Source organism: Prosopis cineraria, unplaced genomic scaffold (assembly GCF_029017545.1).
Source record: "Prosopis cineraria cultivar Desert tree isolate PC_DT_omini unplaced genomic scaffold, ASM2901754v1 PC7, whole genome shotgun sequence".
Taxonomy (NCBI): Eukaryota; Viridiplantae; Streptophyta; class Magnoliopsida; order Fabales; family Fabaceae; genus Prosopis; species Prosopis cineraria.
In genome coordinates, this window is record NW_026555338.1 from 5,142,902 (window position 1) to 5,169,967 (window position 27,066).

At 34.4% G+C, this 27,066-nt stretch overlaps 1 protein-coding gene across 1 annotated transcript; it reads left to right on the top strand.

Annotated features, from left to right (window-relative positions):
* The first annotated feature begins 1,682 nt into the window (after positions 1 to 1,682).
* LOC129315588 (uncharacterized) lies at positions 1,683 to 25,321 on the top strand. The gene is made up of 7 exons (XM_054959407.1): positions 1,683 to 1,875; positions 4,367 to 4,484; positions 9,457 to 9,540; positions 11,109 to 11,178; positions 19,773 to 19,830; positions 24,062 to 24,193; positions 24,586 to 25,321. Exons 2-7 carry the CDS (start codon positions 4,417 to 4,419, stop codon positions 25,047 to 25,049), a joined length of 876 nt encoding a protein of 291 aa, XP_054815382.1. The 5' UTR covers positions 1,683 to 1,875; positions 4,367 to 4,416; the 3' UTR covers positions 25,050 to 25,321.
* Positions 25,322 to 27,066: the final 1,745 nt, after the last annotated feature.

Below are 27,066 nucleotides of genomic sequence, written 5' to 3' on the forward strand. Positions count from 1 at the left end.
GGATGATTGAGAAAGTTTGGGAAATGTGAGAGTTATATTGTTTTGAAAACTCATTGATGGTTACAAATGAGGAGGGTAGACTTATTTATAGACCTCCCTTTTTATGTAAAATGTTCTTATTTTTTCAATAGACGGTGGAGATTAATTCGATCATACGATTGTCATTATTTCTCTAAAATTCTATATAGAAATATCTAAATATTTATATAAACTTTTTTAAAGATTATCTCAAGATATGTTTGGAACATTTTAGAATATCCTAATTATTTTAGAATATTTTAAGTATCTTCACATCCCTCCACAAGTATCAAGAACCTTCTAGATTTTTCTAAATTGTTCTAAATGCTTTTAGAATATTTTGGAACATTCTATATTCTTCTTAATTGTCCTAAAATACTCTTTTATAACTTCTTAAAATTCACAAAATATGACATAATGGTGATAATTTCAGATCTAATGGAATGAAAAATGAAATATAATGTGGAAAAATAAAAGAGTGGAAAGTATAGGAAGTGAAATTTGGTAAAAATTACGTTAGAAATATGGTGAGATGAAATGAGAAATCAATAAAATATGAAAATGGCCTTGGGAATTTAGAATGAGGTTCTAATTAATGGATAAAAAAACTGCTAAAATAAAGGGAAAAAATTAAGAAAATCAACTAAAAAAGAAAATAAAATAAGGGAGAATGACAAATAAGAGCCTTGTAAGAATAATAATATCAAATTAAGATTTTTTAACATTGACGTTATCAAATTTTAATGTTTCTTCTACCATATTTCAATACTAAAATTTTTAATTTGACATTAATATTGTTATAAGATCCTTACTTATCATTTTTCCATAACATAAAGAAAAAAGAAAATAGGAAATAAAAAATTTCCAACTTTGTCCTTGCTTCTTTTCTTTTCTCTAATATAACCACCGATTAATCTAATCTTCATTTTTATCCTTTAATGGTGTCATTTTAAATCCCATTGACCAATTGATGTATATTGTACACATTTAATTTTAATTCACTTATACTAGAAAATTCACTTCATATTAGATAAAATCTGATTTTTTTTAAAAATTATATTTTTTTTAACCTTCTACAAAATAATAAAAACATAGTTGATAAAATATAAATTAAAATTACTAGTAAGAAAGATAAAGCTTTTAATATAGAAAGTGGGATTGTTCGAAGACTTGTAATTTTTTTGAGCTTTGCAGTAATATGTACTCTTTTTGTTAAAAAATATAAGACATTTTTTGAGAAGTTGAATATTAAAAAAATATAAGGCATTCTTACTCTTTCAAGGTGTAATTATTGTGTTTTTTTTAAATATACCCCTATTAATAAATGACTTTATATTTATGATAGGCTATTTAATATGAGTAAATATAGAAAGATAATGTTAATTTGAAAGTAGGTAATTACTTGATTGAGAGTGATATTTGATTAAAAATACTTTATATTTTTTAATAAAAAAAGTATATAAATTGTTTAAATGATTTTTTTTTGTAAAAAGATAATTCAAGAATATTTTACTAAAATAATTTTTGTAACTTAATATAAAATATATTTAAAATTTAAAGTAATTGATTTAAAATTTGGATAGTTCATACATTTTATTGATTCTTTTAGCATTTAAAATGGGGGAACTAGGAGCGATTTTCCCTAATTAACATTCAACCGACACCTTCTCCTGAAGTTAATTTTAACCCCCACAAAACATATCGTGGGAAGGAGCAGCGGATCCATTTTTCTTCGTCGACTAGCAAGCGTTCGCTACTCCGTCAGACGCCGTCGGCCGTTGTCAGCCCTGCGTGGTTGTTCTCGGGCAAGTAGTGAAGAAGGTTCGAACCTAGGGCTTTGTCTACTCATAAAATCCGGTGAGATTGAGTTGTTCAATCGGGCATTGAATCTTATATTGAATTTGTTTCCCGCGTCATCCGTTCATGCTGGTTGTTCTTGCTTTGTTTCTTTGAATCTGGTTGCGTAGTCGTTTGAATATTGACACTTTTGAACTTGGGAAAACTTACAGATTGAGTTTATTATTTTTACTCGTTTTTCTTGAATGGTGTGTAATTGGCTATTGTACTTTTGTCCTCTTCATTTTGATTACTAGCGACTTGTAGGCTTTGGATTGTGTTGGTTTGCAATGTCGGATTCGTTGTGTATTGGCTAAAGTTGTGTCAAAGCATCTGGAACAAAAAATTAAAACGTTATTATATCAACTATGCATATTTCAAAGATTCCAGCGGGGGCACTGGGTGTAATATAGGTCCGCCTATGCCTTGGACTGTTGATAAGTGGCAGTCAGCATCCCGAATTGCAGCCAGGACGAGCCTGATCTGTGTGTGGATGATTGAGGTAAATTCTTCTAATAGTTCTACTCCATTAGTTCTTTTAAACCCCTTCTACTAGATCTTAATCCTGTTAAATGATCTTAAGGATTTCAATATAGCTTCTTCTGCTATTCAAAGGCTCTTTTATAAGGGCGATATTGCAAACTCTACTATAGTACTAGCCGCATTAATATATTATAATTTCTAAATAATGTTTGGAATCTCTTAATTAATAATATTCCTAAAAGCTTGATAAATGATAGAGTATAATGGCGTTTTGCAATCCATGTAGCCGACCCCCACCTAGTGGGATAAAGGCTTGTTGTTTTTGTTTGCTGTTTTCTAAATAATGTTTGGACTTGCTCCTAGTACAACCTCAACTATACTAGTGGTAGGAAAGTTTTGGTGTGGGATTAGGGTGGGTTAACATTACGTTTGTGATATATAAATATTTACTTTTATAACTCTAAACAAGGGAGTTTGGTAATATGTCTTTTTTCCCCTTATTTTATTTATTCATTTTTTTTAAGGTGAAGTGTACTAAACTTTAATATAGTGTGTGGACTAACTATTGTCTATTGCTAGACTAACTTGGGTGTTGCTTAATGCTTAGGCAATATATACCTGCCCCCTCTGGACTACAATATAAGGCATTTTCTGAAAGCCTTACTTGGTTTTAAATATAAGGCGGCATTGGGAGGTTTCCTATATTTTTTTCAGTTATACTCTCATTTTATTATATTTCACTCAAATAATTAATGAGGGTTTTTTTTTGAATAAATGAAATATTATCTTTATTCCGCTTAAAGGTATGATTGAATTTTTTTTTCAGAAAATTAAAATTTTAACCAACTTCTTTTAGAAATTTAAATTAGTTAATAATGACTTATATTGTAGTTCCGAGGGAGTATATGTTAGAGTAGTCCTTTGGTAATCAAGGCATGGTGTGAAATTAGGGTCTTACGATTCTCTTATCAAATTCTCCCCTTTCTTTCTACCTCCCCTCTCATCATTGGGAAATACCAAGAGTTAGTTTCCCTCTATTTGTTCATTAGACTTCAAATCAATATAACTATAATTCATCCCTTTGCAATGCATGGGGCATTAAAATTGTATAATGCATTGTCTCTCTCCACTTCTCTAACCCTTTTAATGGCCTCACTTTATTCAAAGCCTACAATCAAGTTTACTTTTGGGAAAAAAACTATTTAGCTTCATATTTGAAAAAGTAATAAAATATGTAAAAAAAACTTTTGGTTAGAACCTAAAGTGCAAAATAAAAAGAGAGAATACTTTGTAAAGCTTTGTTATGAGGAGGCTTGTTTTATGTAGAATTATGATAGATTGAAGGTTGTATGGCTTGAGATGCCATTAATGTGCAATTGTATACAACAACAATAACAAGTTCTATCCTATGAAGTGGGGTTAGTTACATAGATTCATGACACCACTATGTTATATCAATAATCAACTCTTCAAATATATCTTTTACCAATAGATCTATTTGATAACTTCCTTGATTGTTCTTGGCCTCTTTATATCTCTCTCTAGATAGTCAAAGACTATCTAAAGTTTTCTTCACCAGTGCCTTTATTAGCTCTTTTTTTGTTTTTTGGTTTGTAGATTTGCAAACTACCTTAAATGATCTTGAAGATTCCAATGTGAAATATGGTGAATTGTAATGCCAAAATTGGTTAGAGCTTAAAGAACAAAAGAAATAGTGAGAATACTTTGGAAAGCCTTGATACTAGGAGGCTTGATATATAATTATAATATAATGAAGGTTTTATAGCTTACATTATCATGCAATTAACTATTATAGAGTTTAACTGCATAAGAAAGGAGAATTAATACTATTGTAACAATCGTTGTGATTAGTTGGCTGGTTGTCTTTCCTTGGTTTAACTCTATTTTCATTGTTTCATCAACTATAATAAAACTTTCTTAGCATTATTTGTGATTTATGTTAATCTCCAAGGAGCTTGAGATGTTTTGTTGATTTTATTTCTATGTTTATTACTTCATGTCTTGCAAGATAGAAAAGCTTGTAGGCATCTTGATGAAAGATGCATCAATTACCATTTCATGTTGGTCAATTTGCTGAGGCAAGATCTTTTCAAGATGGTTATCGTGGTGCATGGTTTCGTTGCAAGGTAATCATGGTCATTCTCCTAAGTAGTTTATTTTTTTGTGGTGCATGGTTATGCACAAGATATTTACACTTATGTTTGATGCATGAATTACCATTGCATGGTTTTGTTAAAAAGATATTCTCCTAGGTAAGTTGTATTGGGTCATTGATTCTCATATAATTTAGATTGTTATAATGTCTTGTTAAAGACTACTTTTGATTTGCGGGTCAAAAAAGCAAGTTGGGATTCTACAAATGCTATAGGAACCCATAGTGTTGCGCATAAGAATGAACCAACACCAATTAGAATGTCCCTCATTTTTAATATTATTCCAAACAAATTCATAACGATCCAGATTGCAGTTCATTCCCTTCCATTTCATTCCATTCCCTACCATTTCATTCTATTCCATTCTTATCCTTTTTAAGGGCTGAATAGGCCGTATGTTATGTTTTTCTCTCCATACCCATTGTTGGTTATTATGACCATTCAAGTTGTGCCTTGTAATAAGTAGGGTCTTATTTGTTTCAATTATAGTGGAAGTGATTGATCCAAAGGACCTGCTCATGATTGGTTTCTTTCATTTGCCATGTAAGCACATCAACAAGGGAGAAACATATGATGTTCTTCTAGGAGATGTTCAAATTGCTTGACTTGCACTTTCTTATTCCTTTGAAATCAAATCTAATCAAAAGACTCTTAGACCCCATTTGTTTTGTAGCAAGGATTTTAATGGAAAGGGAAGAGGAAAGGGAGTGAGAAGGAGAATAGGAATGAGAATGTGGTTAAAATGTATGTTTGAATGCAATCTCTAGTTAAAATTTGTTTTATATGCATGCTTTTATCATGGAAAGGAAGCTTGAATTATTACTAGACTAAAAATGACCCTAACTAAAAATACTGTGAAACCATTTAAGGGAATTTTAAACAGAAAAATTTTGCCCCAAGTGATGGCCTTCTTCATCAATAAAATGGTTGGCTCTTTGATAGATTGAATATTTGCAAATTCAATTAAAAATCTCAATAGATTAACAAGATTTTCAAAATCAAAGATTTCAACATATTTGAAATCAAATATTGGTTTACAATAGATTTGTCAACTCTTAGATTTGCAAAATCTTTTCAAATATAAACTCATCAAAGATATCAAATGCTAAGTTATATTGAAAATTTGTAATGATAGAAGAGAGCTTTGGATGATTGAGAAAGAAGAGGAAGAAGACGAGATGATGATGGAGAATCTTGAAGAGAGGGAGGAAAGGTGTGAAAAAGGCAAAGAAAATTGTCGTTGTAGAAACATGGTTGCTGCAGAAGAGACTCATGATGATGTTGATTGTGATTGGAGAGAAAGAGAATCATTGTCGGTGAGGTAGAGAAAGTCATCAATGGTGAGAGAGAGTGAGTTGGTTCTTTGGTTGCCAGCTTTGGTGGGATTCAAATTGATGACTTTTGCTCCTTGAAGTTTATCAAATTCAAAGTTGACATTTGATGCTCTTTGACTAGTCTAGAATGATAGAGCTTAGAGTCTTGTCGATAGGCTTTAGATTTGAATAGAGGGTAGATCTATGATAGAGTTGAACTTGAGGGTGGTTTATCTTTGGTGTGGTTGAAGCTAACATTGAAGTTGAGGTTGAGGGTATTTTGGCCAGGATAAAGTGTTTCGGAAGAAAATATGGATTTCCTATGAGGTGGTGGTGGGAGGTCAAATTCTGTCATTTTCCCCAAAGACCAACTAGGGAATCAAATATCCCGCTTCCTTTCCCTACTTCAATTTCTAGTGAACCAAACAAAGCCTTAGAAATTATATTTCCTTTGGTCTGCTAAAGAGAGTGACAAATAGTAAAACATTGAAATCAACAACAACAACAACAACAAGCCTTATCCTACTAGGTGGGGTTGACTGTGTGGATTGCACAACGCTATTGTGCTCTATTATTTGCCAAGCTTTTAGGAATATTATTAATTAAAAGCTCTCGATCAACAACATTTATAAGTGTTTTCTTTGACCTTCCTCTATCTCTTTTTACAGGGCTTTAAATTATTGATTCCACTCTCATCATTGATGCCTCCTGTGGTCTTCTTTATGCATATCCAAATGATATCAAACGATTTTCTACCAATTTTCCTTCAATAGATGTTGTGCCTGTATTTTCTCATTCATGCTTATTTCAGATTTTATCTTTATGTGTATGTTCATTTATCTATCTTAGCATTCTCATATCTGCTACTCTAATTTTATGTTCCTACTGTCCTTTTCAAGCCGAATATTCACTATCATATAACATAATTAGCCTTATAGCAATTTGATAAAACTTTCTTTTGAGTTTATTAGGAACCTTTGATCACAAATAACTCTTTTAGTCTTTTTCTAATTAAACCATCTAGCTTGTATTCTATATGCAACATCCCCATCAATTTCCCTATTATGTTGAATAGTAGCTCCCAAATATCTAAATTTTTCTACTTGAGATATGATTTGATTTCTTAATTTTACTTCCAAATTACTACTGACTAACCTTTTAACAAAACTACAATGTAAATATTCTGTCTTGCTCTTACTTAGGTGAGCGAAGAATTTTACAAGAGCCTTGAGACGAAGGAAGGAGAGCGAAATATTTATAAGATTTTCAAGAGTAGGGAAAGAAAATCAAGAGATATAGAGCAGGTAAAGTGTATTAAGGATGAAGAGGAAAGAACTTTAGTTACAGATGATGTAATTAAAAATAGATGGGAGACTTACTTTTCTAAACTTTTCAATGATGGAGAGGGTTCATCTAGTAACTTGGAGGATTTAGTAACTGGTGAAGGAGAACAAAATTTGTCATTCTATCAAATAATACGTGATAAGGAGGTAAATGAAGCTCTTAAGAAAATGGCAAATGGTAGAGCCAACGGACCTGATTGTATATCTATCGAAATGTGGAAATGTTTAGGTGAAGAAGGGGTGAGATAATTAACTAAGTTATTTAATGTGATTTTACGGTCCAAGAAAATGCCTGATGAGTGAAGGAGAAGTACATTAATTCCTATTTATAAAAATAAAGGAGATATTCAGAATTGTACTAACTATAGAGGGATTAAACTCATGAGCTACACAATAAAATTGTGGGAGAAAGTAATTGGGCACAGGTTGAGATTGGAGACAAGTATTTCTGAGAATCAGTTTGGTTTTATGTCAGGTAGATCAACTACAGAGGCGATTTATCTATTAAGGGGATTAATGGAAAAGTATCGTTGTAAAGATAAAGATCTACATATGGTTTTTATTGATTTGAAAAAAGCTTATGACCGTATACCAAGAGAAGTGCTTTGGAAAGCGTTAGAAAAAAAAGGGAGTACGGATTGCTTATATTAAAGCCATACAAGATATGTATGAGGGGGTAAAAACTAATATAAGAACGCCTAATGGTCAAAACAAGGATTTTCCTACAAAGATTGGACTACATCAGGGATAATCTCTGAGTCCTTATTTGTTCAACTTGATCTTAAATGTTTTGACGGAACATATTCAAGGGGAAATTTCAAAATGTATGCTCTTTGCGGATGATATAGTTCTTATAGCAGAGACAAGAGAAGAGGTTAATTGCAAACTTGAGTTATGGAGGAGGACATTGGAGTCGAAAGGTTTTCATCTGAGTAAAAGTAAGACGAAATATTTATATTGTAAATTTGGTAAAGGACTATTTGACAATAATTTAGAAGTGAAATTGGGAGATCAAATTATACCTTAAGTGAAAAAGTTTAGATATTTGGGAGCCATTATTCAAAATGATGGCGAAATCAGTGGAGATATTTCACATAGAATTCAAGCTGGGTGGTTTAATTGGAGAAAAGCTAAAGGAGTTATTTGCGACCGTAAGGTGCCTAATAAACTTAAAGGAAAGTTTTATCGTACTGCTATCAGACCGGCAATGTTATATAGTAGTGAATGCTGGGTCTAATGGGACAGTAAGAGCATAAAGTTAGAGTAGCAGAGATGAGAATGTTACAATGGATGTGTGGACATACACGTAAAGATAAAATTTGAAATGAGCACGTACGCGAAAAAGTGAGGGTGGCACCTATTGAGGAAAAAATGGTAGAAAATCGATTGAGATGGTTTGGGCATGTACAAAAAAGACCAAGGGAGGCACCAGTGAGAAGAGTGGAATATATAACTTTGAGTCCGATTAAGAGAGGTAAAGGAAGGTCTAAGAGAACACTCTTGGAAGTTGTTGAACGCGATTTCTTAATTAATAATATTCCTAAAAGCTTGATAAATGATAGAGCACAATGGCGTCTTGCAAACCATGTAGCCGACCCCACCTAACGGGATAAAAGCTTGTTGTTGTTGTTGTTTGTTGTTGTTGTTGCTCTTACTTAAGTGAAAACTTTTCAATTTTAATGTTTTCTTCCACAACTCAAGTTTGTAGTTAATTTTTTCTCTTGTCTCCGTGATGACAGCTATATCATCTGCAGAAAGCATGCATTTGGGAATTTCCTCTTGAATATGTTTAGTTAAAATATCTAGGACTAGGTCAAACAAATAAGGACTTAAAGATGATTCTTAATGTAGTCCAATCCTTATAAGAAAGTCCTTTGTTTTACCGCTAGACATTTTTATGCTAGTTGTTGCTCCCTCATATGTATTTTGTATACCTCTAATATAGGTAAACTAGACTTCTTTCTTTTCTATAGCTTTCCAAAGTACTTCTTCGATATACGATTTTAAGCTTTTTTCAAATCAAAACCATGTTTAAATGTTTACCTTTGCATTAATACATTTCCATTAATCTCCTTAATAGATAAATTGTTTTTGTAGTTGCCTTACCTAGTATGATGCCAAATTGATTCTCAGAAATACTAGTTTCTAATTTTAACCCATGCTTGATCACTCTTTCACACAATTTCATTGCGTTACTTATAAGTTTAATCCCTTTGTAGTTTGTACAATTCTAAATGTCTATTTTATTTTTGTAAATAGGAACTAATATATTTCTTCTCCATTTATCAGGCTTTTTCTTGGACTTGAAGATCTCATTTCACTTAAACATTTCCACACTTCAATAGCAAGACTCCTTATCTCTCGGACCAAAACGTTTTGACTTTTTCTTGGCTTTAAAACACTCATTCTTATGTTTGACTTATTCCTATACATTATTATTCTACCACCAAGACTTCTTATCTGTCGGACTAAAACTTTTTGATTTTCCTAAAACTTTTTTAGCAACCTTCCTTACCTTTTTAGCCATATTGTCCTATAAGATTCTTGTCGGCGCTTTTGATTTTTACCCATAATACACACATCATGGACAAGGATTTTGTGTCGTTACTCCCTCTTTAGGAATTACTTTACAATTTTTATTGAGTCTTTTGTTCGTGTTCCTTACTTAAAAGAAATCAACATGTGACCTTGAGGCTTGACTTTTGTAAGTGATTAGATGTTTATCTCTTTTTTTGAAACATGTGTTGGCCATTTTGAAATCATATGCCAAAAAGAAAAAAATCAAGAATAGATTTTCTTTTATTGTTTAGATTCCCAAAACCAAACTCATCATGCACCCTCGCATAATCACCTGCCTTCCTCCCGATATGACTATTAAAGTTTCTTCTAATAATGATTTTTTTCACTTTGTAGTATGTGTTGAATCAACCCCTCTAAGTCTTCCCAAAACAATTCCTTAAGACTGGCTTTTGCTTCGGCTTACTAATAATATTGACAGTTTTACGACCAAAGATTATTGTTAAGGAAATACTTCTATTCCCAATTCTGTTAACTTCTACCACGTCCTTTTTCCACTCCTCATCAACAATGATGCTCACCTTATTTTGTGTACTTATTTGCTCTGTATGCTAAAGTTTGAAACCTTAAATATCTTTAGTTTGTTCATTGAGCTATTTGGTTTCCTGCAAGTACAAGATATTAGTTCTTCTATGAATCATAACTCCTATTACTTTTATAAATTTACAAGTCAAGGTCCCAACATTCTAAGTACCAAATCTTATCTTTCTCACATGAACTTACTTCTTTAGTTGTGTTCATTCAAAATAATGCAGTAGCCCTTGCTCATTTAACACCACATTCAGGTATAGATACAGTGGTTCTAACTCACTTGTTACTACACTTGAGTCATACATTGTGTGACTTATAGGCAATGACCTAACATTATCACCAAATTGTTTATTGTTCGCATTCATGTGAGTTTCAACAAAGTTTTATGTTGGCTATGAAAGACTTGACACGGCCCTCCTCTTTTACCCGAGCTTGGGACCGGCTATAAATATAAGCAGAGTTAAAACATTGAAATTAAATATGAGCAAGATTATTCTTGACTCAAACCAATGATACATGTAAATCAATATTGAACTTTGAAGCTTGCAACAAAGAGTCAAAGTCTATTTAATTATAAACTTGTAATCCATTAGGGATTTTATTTCAACAAGTTCCCTAACATCTTATACACTTAGGTTTGATAGTCATGCCCTTTGCTATTGTGTCATTTCAAGGCCTATTGCATGGTAGGATTGCCTTCATGCAATTTTATCCTTGATACATGAGATAGTATCATGCTTTTCTTATTCATAACATTTTTCTATTCTTATGCTAATATGAAGTTTCAATTATATCATGTGGTTAACTCAGCATTCATTTTTTTCCCCTTCCAGATTAGGCAGATTCGCGAGAAGAAAGGTCAAATGTTTTGTCTCATGGAATATGTTGACTATCCTGACCAAAGTATGTTTGATCTCTTAATTTATTTAGCAAAGTGTTTATAAGGGTTGTTCTTGATGATATTTTATATGAATTATGCAAAATGTGGTGTAACATGAGCATTTTACTTCCTTGATTGAGTGTAGCATCTGGGTTTTGAAGTTTTTTGTGATGTTGTAAGAATTGCTTTATTCATTGAATGGGAAAATAAGTTTTGTAGTTACAAAGCTCTTCATCAAAGTGATAAAGTACTGATTATTATGTTATCATGGGTGATGTGAAAGTTAGAGAAATATTAAGAATAAACGTTATTTTTAAGTTATTTTAGATATTTTTTATTTAATAATATTATTTAGGTTATTTTTTTGTTTTGTTGAGCTGTCCTCAAGTTTAAGAGTATTGAATTATGGTATTTGTAGGTTAAGTATATAATTTTATTTATTTACTTTTCATGTAGTTATCCTCCATTATTTGAGTTACGTCATTAATAGTCTTCCTTATTTTTCTCTACCTATCTTGGATTCTTTCATAAAGTGAGAGGATTCCATTGAGATACTAGGGACAATAACGATAAAGTTTCTACCAATTTCAACATGTTTTCTTCTTTCATGATGCATTGGATTCTTGGTCATTTCAATGCTAGCCTTATTATCACACCAAAGCTTCACAAGACCACCATACGGAACTTTCAATTCTTTTATTAGTTTGGTAACCCATATACCTTTGCAAGTTCCAAGTGCCACGACTATGAGTTTAGGCACAACACTACATATTGAGACAACCAATTGCCTTTTTACTTCTAAGTGGCTAAATTCCCCCCCACATAAGTGCAATTCCTAGTAGTAGACTGATGTAGGACAGGGAAGGGGAAGGGAGAAGAGAAGAGGAAAGAGTAGAGAAAAGGATAGAAAGACAACAGAGAGATTATAAAGAGGAGACAAACTTATAGGAGAGGCAAAATGATAGCAATTCTCATTCAAAAGACATGTGCAAAGCAAATGAGTTAAGACACTATTTACAGGCTTTAACCTAATCCTAGAATTAAAAAAGAAATATTCTAGAAATCCTAAAATTAAATGTAAATATTAACAATAAATACTAAAATATAGCAATAATTCAAATAATACAACAACTAAAACAAGACATTCCTAATTAATATGACAATTAAAATAAAAAAAATTCCTAATTATTCTTCAATCCTCAAATTTTCTCAAATATTTAATTATTCCTTTTCTCTTTCCATCATTTCTCCCCGCTTTGAAAAACTCTCCTCCAGAGAGTAAAATTATGGATATGTTTAGGAAGTACAATGGGATGATCAAGAGATTTCAAGTTGTCTCTATTTGTAAACTCTTTTCAACAATTCAGATGCCAATAAATGGCATCAAATGAACAACAAAACTCTAAGCATGTAGAATCATAATATTGAAGTTTGGAAATCTTGTCTAATGAACAAGATAACAATGGAGGGGATTGTGTGATTCAAGAATAACTTGTTCATTCACAAATGCAGTAACTTCATCACTAGAAAGCGTAGTAGGCGAATGATGTAGTAGAGGAGCAAGATGAAGATGACTGTTGTTATTAATAGTCTTAGAATTCAAAACTAATGTGGGTAAAATGAACAAATTTGTTCATTTTGGCAAGAGTTATTTCGATTAAGCCAAACCCAGTTGAAGATGAGTACTGCTTACCATCCTTAAACAGATGGTCAAACAGAAGTGGTCAACCGCAACCTTAAAGCCTATTTGCGACATTTTGCACACGAGCAACCCAAGTCTTGGTACAAGTTCCTTTACTGGGTGGAATACTCATACAACACAGGTCATCATATGTCAACCAACCATTCACCTTTCAAGCTGGTATACGGGAGATACTCCTCCCCTACTTCCTTATGTGAAAGGAGAAACACCTGTAGCTAACTTGAAAGATCAACTTGAGACTAGAGATGCAATGATTCGACTTTTGAAGGATGATCTGCGCAAGGCTCAAAACCGAATGAAGGCTTATGCTGACAAGCATCGAAGGGAAGTTGAGTATGATGTGGGCGATGCCGTGTGGTTGCGAGTACAACCCTTTCGCTAACAGTCCCTTGCCAAGCGAAAGTTTGAAAAATTATCACCGCACTTCTTTGGGCCCTACAAGTTTCTTCAAAGAATTGGCAAAGTAGCTTATGAATTAGAGCTTCCAGTAGATGCTCGTATTCACCCTATTTTCTGTGTATCTCGGATAAGATTCCAGATAAAATTCAGACTTATTCAAGAAGGAAGCGGCAAAAGATAAATTAGGATTAATTTCATTTGATTTAATATTTTATATTTCTTTATATTCTATTTAATTCCTTAGATTTTATTGAGATTCATTATTTTATTTATTATTTAGTATTTTAGATTTTAGGAAATTTTATTTAGTTATCTAGTTATCTAGATTTTATTCATTATCTTAGATAGTTATCTAGATTTTATTTTAGAGTGTCTATTGTCCATGTTCATGATAGATTCAACAAATTTTTACATTGGCTGTTGATGGCCTAACACAACCCTCCTCCTAACACAATAATCTAGATAGTTATCTAGATTTTATTTTAGAGTGTATTTAGCATTATAAATATGGCCAGCAACCTTGAAGCTAGCATATCATCATCAATAAAACAGTCTTTTAAACTCTTTGGAGACTCTCCTAAGCGTGGCTATTGAGAGAAGTTTAGAATGAGATTATTGTTCTATACCATCTTAATAGATTTATTTCTTTTATTTCATTTTACTATCATAAGCACCTATCAATTTGGCATCAAAGCCATGGTTGCCACACGTAACGGTCAAGAAACCAACCCATCTGACAACTCGCCCAATGATGACTCAGAAAATTTGAATTCACTCATGTCAGACCAATTAGCTATAATTGCTCGAAAACTTGAAACTCTCGATTTATTAAAAGAAAAGGTAGAGGCTCTTGAAACCTCAGCAATCAAGAAACCAAGAGATTCACACCATAGACACTCTTATGAAGATGAAGAGAGTGTAGATGAGCAAGAAAATTGTAGACGCACCAGATTTCATCACACCAAAATTGAATTTCCAAAATTTAATGGAGTTGACCCATGAGGTTGGATTTTAAACGCTGAAAAGTATTTTAAATACTATAACACACTTGAGGAAGAGAAGGTGGGCGTGGCATCATTATCATTAGAGGGTGATGTGTTGGATTTTTTCGCTTGGATCAGCCACGAAAAAACAATCCATTACTGGGACGAACTCGTGGCAGCGTTTCAGGAGAATTTCGGTCCCCTTGAATACCAAAATCCAAACGAGCTTCTCTGCAGCATCAAGCAAGAAAGGTCAGTACAGGATTACTACACAGAGTTCACAAAACGATGAGTGCGAGTGAAGAACTGGTCGGAGCATTGCTTGCTCGACGTCTTCATGAACGGATTGAAGGAGGAGTTGAGATTGGACGGATGCATCCATAAGCCAAGCTCGGTCTACCGAGCAGTGAGTCTAGCATTGGAAATCGAAAATAAAGTGGGTGTCAGCAAAACCAAAGCTAACCCAACCTAGACCCAAGCCGGTTTCCATACTGCACTTGGCGTACGCGATTAAAGAACTTTGGATCTCTCATTCTCGTCATCTTCACAAAGATTGCTTACCTCAATGCTGACAGGAAGCAGACCAGCGAGTTCGGCGTCAACTAGAAATTCAGCCCTGGATGTCAAATAGCAAAGACGGAGAGATAAGGGGCTGTGTTTTCGCTATGGAGACGTGTTTCGGCCTGGGCACTACTGTCAGGGGTTGCTTTCTCTCATGGAAATCATAGAAGAAGGAGATGAAGTCGTTCCCCCTTTTGAAGACCGTAAACCCGATAATATTACAGTAGAGGGGGTATAAATTTCATTAAATGCTATTCTAGGTAGCAACACATGGGCAGCAATGAAACTTAAGGGGACACTGCTCACAAAGAAGTCTTGTTACTTGTAGATAGTGGGTCCTTTCATAATTTTATATCATACTCATTGGTGCAAGAATTATGTCTTTCCACTCATTATATTTTTGCATTCGGAGTCCAAATTAGAGATAGTAGTATTGTACATTGCAACCGAGTATGTAAAGATGTGGGAGTTAAGCTCACAGAGCTAACCATTAAAGAAGAATTTTTCCTATTTTCCTTGGGAGGGGCAGATTTGGTACTAGGCATTAAGTAGCTAGCATCTCTTAATACAGTGCAAGCCAATTGGAATGAACTCTTTATGATTTTCTGGTGGAATGGCAAGAGGTATAAGCTACAAGGAGTCCCTGACACTATTAAAGGTGCTCAATTTAATTCAATTCAACAAATAAAAGCTTCCGCTGACTCTCAATCCTTCACAGATTTCAACCTTGAACCTTTATTTGCAAACTTCCCAGCTGTTTTTTGAAGAACCCACAACCTTGCTACCATTCAAAAATCACTCACATACCATTTCCCTGCTACCTGGGGCCAAACCACCCAACTTACGACCATATCTATCCACATTATCAAAAGGCTGAACTTGAGAAACAAGTTGAAGAATTATTAAACAAAGGTTTTATTCATCCCAGTTCCAGTCCATTTGCTAGCCCAGTATTATTGGTTGCAAAGAAAGATGGTTCATGGTGATTTTGTGTAGACTATCGAAAATTGAATAGCATTACAGTCCCAGATAAGCATCCAATTCCCAATATTGATGAGTTATTAGATGAACTATATGGGGCGGTTTACTTTTCCAAATTGGATCTACGATCTAGGTACCATCAAATTAGGATGCAACCTGAGGATATTTACAAAACAGCATTTTGAATTCACGTGGGACACTATGAGTTCATAGTCATGCCTTTCGGCTTAACTAATGCACCAACCACTTTTCAAGCAGATATGAACGATTTATTTCGCCCTTATTTGTGAAAGTTTGTCTTGGTCTTCTTTGATGATATTCTGATATACAGTTCCTCTTTCCAACACACCAAGACCACCGATGTATTGTCTTGCAGACCTTACGGAAAGTTTGTTCTGTGTTAATTTAAAAAAATGCTTTCTTGGGAGACCATGAGTTCCCTTCTTAGGGCATAATATTTTTGCCCAGGGAGTTGAAGTTGAGCGAAAAAGGTGGAAGCAGTACGTGAATGGTCTACTCCTAAAACTATGAAGGAATTACATGGATTTTTAGGCTTGGCAGGATATTATCAGCATTTTGTGAAGAATTTCAGGATTATTGCTCGTCCTCTCACTAAATTAACTAAGAAGGATGCCTTCTTATGGTTTGAACTAGCTCAAATGGCCTTTGATCATCTTAAACAAGCATTGATGATGGCACCCGTCCTACAGTTGCCTAATTTTAAAGCAGAATTTACAGTTGAATGCGATGCATCCACAGAAGGAATTGGTGTTATACTTATGCAAAATAACCACTCTATTGCGTACTTCAGTAAAGGATTTTCTTTCTCTAACTGCTTCAAATCCACCTACGATCGTGAACTCCTAGTGTTAGTTCTTGTAGTCCAAAAATGGCGCCATTACCTCTTAGGGAGGCATTTTCTAGTAAGAACAAACCACGCTAGTCTTCAATATTTATTACAACAACGTACCACAACGAACACTCAACAGCGGTTGATCATCAAACTTTTACCCCTTAATTTTACCATCATCCGCAAGGTAGGAGTGGAGAATAAGGGGGTTGACGTGTTGTCAAGGTGCCCACAACATGCCCATTTTTTTTCAAATGGCAGTACCTTTTGCTATAGAGTTGGATGACCTTTCTTTTGAGTTGACATTGGATCCTTTCGCTAATGAAATAATGCAAGATTTATAGAAAGATCCGACTTCCCGACCTAGATTCCACCTTGTTAATGAAAAACTTTTCTATGACCACAAAGTAGTCATTCCTTATTCATCACAGTTGCGACCCAAGTTGCTAGCAGAAGCCCATTCTACTACTATTGGAGGGCACGGCGGTTTTCTTAAAACATTTGAGCGTCTTGCGGAGAATTTTTATTGGCCAGCAATGAAAGCGGATGTTAAGGCATATGTGCGACATTGTGCCACTTGTCAGCAAAATAAGTATCAAACCCTGGCACCAGTCGGAATTCTTCAACCATTACCCGTACCTTCTCAAACTTGGGAAGACATTCCCCTTGATTTTATCGCTGGTCTTCCTAAGTCAGGTGGGTTTGAGGTTATTTTGGTAGTAGTGGATCGTTTGAGTAAGTATGCACATTTTCTTGCTCTTTCGCATCCTTACACTGCAAAGAAGGTGGCCACAATCTTTTGTGAGGAAATTATTCGCTTACATGGGGTACCTCGCTCAATTATCTTTGATAGGGGCCCTATCTTCATGAGCTCGTTCTGGCAAGAGTTATTCCGATTAAGCCAGACCAAGTTGAAGATGAGTACTACCTACCAAACAGATGGTCGAACAGAAGTGGTCAACCACGGTTTTGAAGCCTATCTACGATGTTTTGCCCATGAGCAACCCAAATCTTGGCACAAGTTTCTTTTCTGGGCAGAATATCCATACAACACAGGTCATCATGCGTCAACCAACCATTCACCTTTCAAACTGGTATAGGGGAGAGATCCTCTTCCCTTGCTTCCTTATGTGAAAGGAGAAACACCTGTAGTTGACTTGGAAGATCAACTTGAGACTAGAGGTGCAATGATCCGACTTCTAAAGGATGATTTGCGCAAGGCTCAGGACTATATGAAGGCTTATGCTGACAAGCACCAAAGGGAAGTCGAGTATGCTGTAGGTGATTTGGTGTGGTTGCGAGTATAGCCTTTTCGCCAACAATCACTTACCAAGCGAAAGTTTGAAAAATTATCACCTTGCTTCTTTGGGCCCTATAAGATTCTTTAAAGGATTGGTAAAGTAGCTTATGAATTGGCACTGCCAGCTGACGCCCATATTCACCCTATTTTCCATGTATCTCTCTTATGCCAGGCTCATGGAATGGCTCCACCAATTACACCAACTTCCTTACCACTATCGGCAGATTTTGAGTTACTTGTAAGGCCTCACTGAGTCTTAGATCATAGATGGACTCATCATCATTCGCTTGAGCTATTAGTAGAATGGCTTGAGTGACCTGTGGAAGAGGCAAGTTGGGAGGACCACGACCTTTTGCATGCTCAATTTCCTTCTTTTCAACTTGAGGACAAGCTGAGTTTTCAAAAGGGGGGTATTGATAAGATTCCAGATAAAATTCAGACTTGTTCAAGAAGAAAGCGACAAAAGATAAATTAGGATTAATTTCATTTGATTAAGTATTTTGTATTTCTTTATATTCTATTTAATTCTTTAGATTTTATTGAGATTCAGTATTTTATCTATTATTCAATATTTTAGATTTTAGGAGATTTTATTTAGTTATCTAGTTGTCTAGATTTTATTCATTATCTTAGATAGTTATCTAGGTTTTATTTTAGAGTGTATTTAGCATTATAAGTATGACTAGAAACCTTGAAGCTAGCATATCATCATCAACAAAACAATCTTTTAAACCTTTTAAAGATTCTCCTGAGCGTGGCTATTGAGAGAAGTTTAGAATGAGATTCTTGTTCTATACCATCTTAATAGATTTATTTCTCTTATTTTATTTTACTATCATGAGCACCTATCAATCTCTCTTGTGCCTGGCTCATGGGATGGATCCACCGCTTGCACTAGCTGCCTTACCATTATCAGCTGATTTTGAGTTACATGTATGACCTCATCGAGTCTTAGATCATAGATGGACTCGTTATCATTTGCTTGAACTATTGGTGGAATGGCATGAGCGACCTGTGGAAGATGCGAGCTGGGAGGACTACAACATATTGCATGCTCAATTCCCTTTTTTTCAACTTGAGGACAAGTTGAGTTTTCAAGAGGGGGGTAATGATAAGATTCCAAATAGAATTCAGACTTATTCAAGAAGGAAGAAGCAAAAGATAAATTAGCATTAATTTCATTTAATTTAGTATTTTATTTAGTTTTTAGATATTTATTCAGATTTTATTTATTTATTTAGATTCAGATTTTATCTAGTTAGATTTTATTCACTATTTTGGATTTTAGGAAATTTTATTTAGTCATCTAGTTATCTAGATTTTATTCATTATCTTAAATAGTTATCTAGATTTTATTTTAGATTGTATTTAGCATTATAAATATGACTAGCAACCTTGAAGCTAGCATATCATGAGATTAATAAAATAGTTTTTCAAACCTTTTGAAGATTCTCCCGAGCGTGGCTATTGAGAAAAATATAGAATGAGATTCTTGTTTTATATCATCTTAATAGGTTTATTCCTATTATTTCTTCCAGTTATTTTGAGCTCCTATCACACTTCCTCTTCTAAATCACTGTTACAGTTGCCGTCAATATTACTGTGCAAGTAGCAAAGTTTAAACCAAATAGATCGTCTAAAGAATGATAACTATAAAAAACAAATGGAAAGTGAACACAAAAGGAAAGTTGATATTTTCTAGTTGTTTTCCGTTACTTCAGTTATATTGTTACAAGTACCGCTGTATTGATATCTCGTTTATTTAGCAAGGAATTTGACTATCTACGGTTATTTACGCTTTTAAGTTTGCTAATTTGCATACCTTATTTGTTTGTGATCAGTTTCTAAATGGTGGAAAACTACAGTTTTGTGCTCAGATAGCTAAGCCAAGACATTCAGGTAAATAAGTTTCAAGTTGTGCTGTTTTTCACTCTTGACTTTGTAGGAGATGTTTGTCAAACTTGTATTTTGCTTGCAACTGATTTTAAAACATTTCTTTCCATTAAAATGTCAATTGTTTACTATTTGCCGCACCTCTAGGCTGGGAATCTAAAGTTTATGAGGAGTGTATGGCTGATTGAGATTCTATTTGTTGTGTTGTTTTTCTTGCAAATTACATATTCATGCTTAGGATATATGGTTGCATTGAAAGAGTTACTAAGATGTCATGGGCTAGATATTATGGTCTTGCTGAAACCATGAGTAAGTGGAAGAAAAACAGATGAAGTAATCAATAGAATGGCATGTAGAAGTTACGCAAGGGCGGAGAAAGTTGGTTATTTTGGAGGCATATTGTTCTGTTGGAATGAAGGGGACATTGCTAATGATTCTATCCTATGAGAGGTGTAGTTCATGCATGTTAAGGTGCAGGGTAAAGAATTTGGTGAATGTTTTAAGTACATTTGCCTATGCTAATCCCCAAAGGGTGGGCAGAAAAGAGTTGTGGGGAAAGTGGGAATGCATGGCAAGAATTATCTCTGAACCTTGGGTGATGATGGGAGATTTTGATGACATAATGTCACCATTGGAGCAGGGTGGAGGGGAAGCTCCAAGCGTGGCATGATGTAATGCGTTTAGAGATTGGTGTAATAGATGCGGGTTTGTAGATTTGGAGTCTACAGGCCTTTGTTCACAAGGAAAGGACCAAAATGGAAGGGACGTTAGAGGGTGTATAAATCTTTAGATTGCTGTTTGTGAATGATGTTTCGCAGCAATAGTTTCCTGATATGGTTGTGAAAGTTTTACCAAAGATCATTTTGTTTTGAAGAAATGTGGAATCATGCATGAAGGATTTAAGGAGTTTCTGAAAAGTGAGTTGGTTGAAGGAGAGGCTCATAATACTATTTTAAGTCTTTGAAACTCCTAAGCTCATTGGAATCATGATGCTTTTGGGAGTGTTTTGAAGAGAGAAAGATGTATTCAGGCCAGATTGGGGGGCATTCAAATCAAGTTCGGAAGAGACAGAAATCCTCATTCGAAAATTTGAGTTAACTATTGCAAGGAGAGTTACTTGAGGTTCTCCAGCTGGAGGAGATTTATTGGCATCATTTTGTTACTTGTGCTTGCAAAATGGGGATAGAAACACAAAATACTATCATTTGAAGACAATTGATGGAAGAAGAAATAAAATTTTGATGTTAAAAGACGAAGAGGGGTGTTGGGTGGAGGGTGAGACTAAGATTATGGGAATGGTCCGGAGTTTTTTTGACAGGCTATATATAGATGACAAGCTACAGTGAGTGATAGAGCACTGCTTAATGAGGGATTATACTATTAGGATTTAATATTATTTTTAATTTATTTTTTGATATTTTCCATTTAATAATATTATGTAGATTTTTGTTTAGGTATCTACATATTTATCCAGATATTTGGTTATTTAGATATTTATCCACATATCTAGTTATTTAGGTTTTATTTAGATATTCAATTATTTGAGATTGTATTTAGCATTATAAATATGCTTGTCAATTTAGAAGCTGACATATGAATAAGCAGACTTTTGAATCTTTTGAAGATTCTTTCAAGTGTAGCTATTAAAAGAAGTATAGAATGAGATTCTTATTCTATCATCCTAATAAGTTTACTATTCTTATTTCTTTCTATCAGTTTTGAGCTCCTAACATTTGGTATCAAATCCGTTCAATCCTTAATGGGTTCCTACCACCTATACACCCCTCCTAAACCTTCATCCTCACCACCCATCTCGCCATGCAATTCCCTATCTAACCATTTTCCTTGCCTTATGATACGCACTGATTCCTTTACATCATAGGTCGCCTTGACGTCTTTAATGCTACAATCAGGGCACCACCAATTGTGTGAACTAGCAAACAAACCAAAGCTAGCCCAAATTCTTTTAGGAGTTAAGGGAGATATGAAAATTTAGAAAAGCAGAACTCCTCAACCTAGAATTGTGTAAAAGCACTTGAGTTTAAGTTAAATTGTGAGTTTATGGTCTAACACGCTTGTGGTCATGAAGGAGTGAAACAACCTAGTCAAAATTAAACACTATTGACTGGAAATACATTCATTTCATGAGGCTAAGGAGATGCGACCTTCTCTTCTTCATCTCTTGGAGACCCAACAAACTCCAAGCCTTTTTTGGCTTTGCATGTTTCTGTTTCAGAGCTTGCACATGGCAAGGAGCTCAACTCTCCTCTGAAAGACAACACTAAAGTCAAGATAGTTCTAGAAAGTGCCAAACCTTCTTTGCTGCAGGTTTAGGAAAAGCTTTTACAGCAACGATGAAGTTTTAGGAGCCTTTCTTTGAGTGGAAGGTTTTGAGCTTGGTGAATAGTGGATCTCTTGTTCGGACCAACTCTATTTCTGGAGCCCAAATTGGAGATATTGCTATTTATCTATTACTCCCATCTAAACCTCTAAATATCCAAGAAAGTTTTGCCTGTCTTGCCTTAAGGACAAGGCAAATTTCCAAGGGGAGAGTATTGATAGAGTATCGATTGATGAGGGATAACAGGTGGTTTGGAAAGTAAGAGAAATATTAGGAATAAATATTATTTTTAATTTATTTTAGATATTTTCTATTTAATAATATTATTTATATTTTATTTAGATGTTTATTTATCTAGATATCTAGTTATTTAGATTTTATTTAGATGTTCAATTATTTTGGATTGTATTTAGTATTATAAATATGTTTGTCAACTTAAAAGCTGACATATCATAAATAAAACAGACTTTTGAGCTCTTTGGAGATTTTCCTAAACATGGCTATTGAGAGAAGTATAAATTGAGATTCTTGTTCTATATTATTTTAATAGAATTGCTCTTCTTATTTCTCTCTGTCAATTTTGAGCTCCTAACAGCAAGAGCAGCATGTTACTAAGCATCAGTGGGGTGAAGTTGATTCGAGGATAATTGAAAACTTGAAGAGGTCTATTGATGGGGAGGAGATAAGGCAATATTCAGTATTGGAGGATTTAAAGCACTGGTAGAGGATGGTTTCTCATCTGTGTTTTATCATAATAATTGGGACATTGTTGGATCTAGTGTGGTGAATTTAATTTCACATGTTTGGTATAATCTGAGTCGTTGAGGGGCTGAATATGACATTGCTGGTGCTGATTCCGAAAATTGAAAAGCCTAAAGTAGTAGGCCATTTAAGGCCTATTATTTTTTGGATGAAAATGGAACTATATATTAACAAAACCAAGCGAAATTACAAAAGGAGAAGTCAAATGAAAAACCTGCCCCTTTCACCATGCACCTTTTCAAACTGGCCTAAAAAGGTTGATTATCAAAGGAACCAAAAGAATCACTACCAACAGACCCTAAGCGTGAGGGATTTCTGAGACAGTTGCAATCATTAGGAAAAAAAAAAAAAGAACAGAGAGATTCCTATCACGTAAGGTGATATCTTTGATATCGCACAGAGTGTTAAAACAAGGGCAAAGTAACTGCTGTCCCTAGTAAGTTTGTTGTAACTCTGAGCACAACTGATTTTGATCTCAATATTATGATATCCCCTGGCCCAGCAAAGTTGTAGGCCCAGTAGCGGTAGGATTATGCTTGAAAACCCCCACTTCCCACTCCCCCTCTTCCAAACGATACCCGCACCTGTACTCCGACACTCACTTGTGCTTGCTTCTATTACTTCACATTTGTAGGCGTCCGTTGTTCGCTAGAACTTTAAGGCCTATTGTTCTTTGTAATGTGTGGAATAAAGTGGTGGCAAAGATTGTTGTAAACAGATTGAAGTCTTTGATGAATAAAATAGTTTCCCCGTACCAATCTAGCTTTGTGCTGGGCAAGATTCATACAATAAAATATTATTGTTGCAAAGGAAATTTCACATACAATGAATAGGATGTGTAGGAGGAAAGGATTGATGGCCATAAAGATCTCTACTTGGAGAAGGCATGTGACAGTGAATTGGGCATTTATGGAGAATGTGGCATGGAGAGGGAAAATATTATTCTTATTGATTCAAAATTATGTGTTTACAACTGGTATATATACACCTAGCTGAGAGACTATAACAAGAACTATTAATTCTTAATAATCAACAGTACTCCCTACTAATAAGCGAAGAATATTTATAATAAATTCAACATCACCACACTTTCTCATAGCTGCTTCTTTCTGACCACGTTTTGCTATGCTGCAGATGGCAAAGCAGTTGTTCAGACTTCCGTACGTACGTCATTGCAATGTAGTTCTTCACATTCTTCTCCAAGTACTGGGCCTTTCTTAGAGGCTTTGGAGGGACCAATCACAGTGAATAATGCTGCTAAAACTGGTATGGACTTAAGTAGGTGACACTAGCATTAGAAAATCTAATTCTTTGGATAAGGCTCCTAGAACTCTGTTGAGGGATGAGACAGCTGAAAATATGGGAACGAAAGATAAGAAACCCGCAAAAAGGCTAAGAAAGGAAAAAAATATTTGACTTGAATCTTGATTCCTTGTTTTTACATCGTGTAGGAGATGCAATACTGGATTTCCTTTGTTCTTTTTCTTTTTCTTTTTCTTTTTTTTTTTTAATTTGGAGTCTGCATGAAAAATTTCTGATTTTTCCTTTTGTTCTTTTTTCTCTTTTTTTGGCTAAAGGCTGACTTTTCTTTTGACACCTTGTCTTGCTGCTTCTTTCTCATAGCTGCTTCTTTCCGACCACGTTTTGCTATGCTGCAGATGGAAAAGCAGTTGTTCAAACTTCCGCAAGTACATCATTGCAATGTAGTTCTTCACATTCTTCTCCGAGTCCTGAGCCTTTCTTAGACGCTTCGGAGGGACCCATCGCAGTGAATAATACTACTAAAACTTGTATGGACTTAGAAGTAGGTGACACTAGCATTAGAAAAGCTAATTCTTTGGATAAGGCTCCAAGTAATCATGTGAAGGATGAGTCAACTGAAAATATGGGAACGAAAGAAATCAATGATGGGTTGTTTGATAAGAAACCCTCAAAAAAGCTAAGAAAGGATAAAAATATTTGTCTTGATTCAATGTTTTTACATCGTATAGAAGATGCAATACTGGATTTGGAGGAGCTTGTAAATAGAGTGAAATGGATAAAGGGTCTATTGGAGTGTGGGGGGCCCTTGTCATCTACCAGTCAATCATTTTGGGAATTTGGGCAGCATATTGCTCGATAGAAAAAAGATTGTACTAGATCAAATGTACTTTTAGTGTAGTTTTCCTCTTACTAAATGTAAAACAGTAATAGCTTGATTACATTTTGTTAATTCTTTTATATTAGTGATATCATATGCTTGTAACAGTGCCAGAAAAAAAGGAGATAATGTGTACTACTCAGTTTAGGTAGGTTGTACGCCGGTTTAGGGTAGTTCATATCTTTTCGGGACTCCTACTTTTGACCGGGTATTAGAGATAATTATATGAAGTCATAATTGTTCGGTTTATCCAACTCAATCTTTTTAGGACTTGCATGCCTTCTGATTGTTAGATTAATAGATAAATTTGTTGACACATTAAAAAAGCAAGGACATTGGAGAGTTATCTCATAATCTAGGGTTAAAGTGCAAATTCACTCCTAAATTTTTTTCACAAGATGCAATTGGTATCCTTGAGTTTTAAGAAGTCCAATGTTTTTTCTGTACTTTTAAAAGCGGTACGATATGGCCCAAAACTAACAAATCCCTAACATTGACGATTAACTTGTGATTTTTTGACCCTATGCTTTGTTGGCAGCCATAATTTTTATTTAATAAAAAATAGTTTACTCTTCATAAGCACACTAAATTTTCACTTCTTCAATTCAAGAGTCTTTCAAGAATTGAGACTTCAGAATCCAACTTCTCCATAGAATCACAAAGCTATGACCTATGAGCTTCCTACAATTCCCAAATGCCATGATCGTCTCGAAGCTTCAGGGGTGGGATGATGCTGCCTTCAACTATGACGAAGTACCTAGGAAAGCTTCATGGTCATTGAGTCTTCATCTTGTGTTCGAGAACCCTTCCAAATCATTCAATTTGAGCGCAGTAAGGAAATCAACCTAAGTTAACCAACACAAATTGACCACTAAGAGGGTTAGCTTTGTTGTGGCCATGAAACCCTATAGCCTTGTCAAGCATTCATCTATTGGTAGTTTCGCGCGAAATTTTCTAGGAACAATTGCATACAAAAATCTGATATGGATGATTGCAACCAAGGCTATGGGTATTAATAGACGTTGGAGAAGAATGACCCGTTTTTATTCTTGAGGCACTGCGAACCTGAGGCTGGGAGGATGATGCTGGCAATCACCATATCCTGCAAAAATGCAACTTTCTTCATCAAACTAGGACTTAAAAGTGTAATTTTTTTTAAATGAATTTGACGGATGTTTGTTGAAAATTAACGGTAGAGGTGAAATTGTTTCAATTTTAATTATTTAGAGTTTAAAATGTATCTTATTAAAGTTTACAATTCAAATCGTTTGTGGACCTATAATTTAAGATTTAAATTGCATGTTAACTCATGAAGAAAATGGACAATAGCATCGTTGTGGCTAGGGAATTTGTGGGTGACAAGAAATGTGTGAAGACAAGGATGGAGGAGAGGGCTAGTGCAATGAAAGACATGTTTCTTCTCTTCCTTCGTGTTGATATTTAATTTTAAAATATGTATGTGGCTGCCAGCTAGACTTATGAAAGGGGAAAACAAAGTGAGGTGGATAATATATGGACATGTCACCTCAACTTAGTGAAGTCAACTGATAGTCAAAAGTTTAAATCTATTAAAATTGAATAATATTGCACTATTTTAGGGGGAGCATTGCATTTTAAAATTTTACGATATCAATTGCACCTTGTGAAAAAGTTTAAGAGCAAATTTACACTTTAACCTCATAATTTATTGAAAATGTTGTACATATGAATGGTCATCATTACTTACAACTTTTTGGCATGCTATCTGAATGGTTTTCTTTCCCTAGGGTTTAGTGTTTTATGACCTCTTGAGGTTTTTATGTTGTATTAATTATCTAGATTAATGTTCTTATTATGCTATTGTATTGTTAGGTTACCTTCAATTGTTGAAGGCTTGCACATTTGCATGTACATAGTATTGGACTTCAAAGTAAACAAGAAGTGATACTTGCGTTTTCAAATCCGATTATATTTCTTTCAACCTTGTTAAGTAAACCCTGATATATTTTTTTATCTTGTC

What these genes read in the sequence shown, in the direction of transcription:
- LOC129315588 (XM_054959407.1), top strand. Translation starts at nt 4,417, where the DNA reads ATGTTGGTCAATTTGCTGAGGCAAGATCTTTTCAAGATGGTTATCGTG. An exon ending in GTGCATGGTTTCGTTGCAAG is followed by an intron (nt 4,485 to 9,456) that starts GTAATCATGGTC and finishes TCCATTTATCAG; the next exon opens with GCTTTTTCTTGGACTTGAAG. An exon ending in CTTATCTCTCGGACCAAAAC is followed by an intron (nt 9,541 to 11,108) that starts GTTTTGACTTTT and finishes TTCCCCTTCCAG; the next exon opens with ATTAGGCAGATTCGCGAGAA.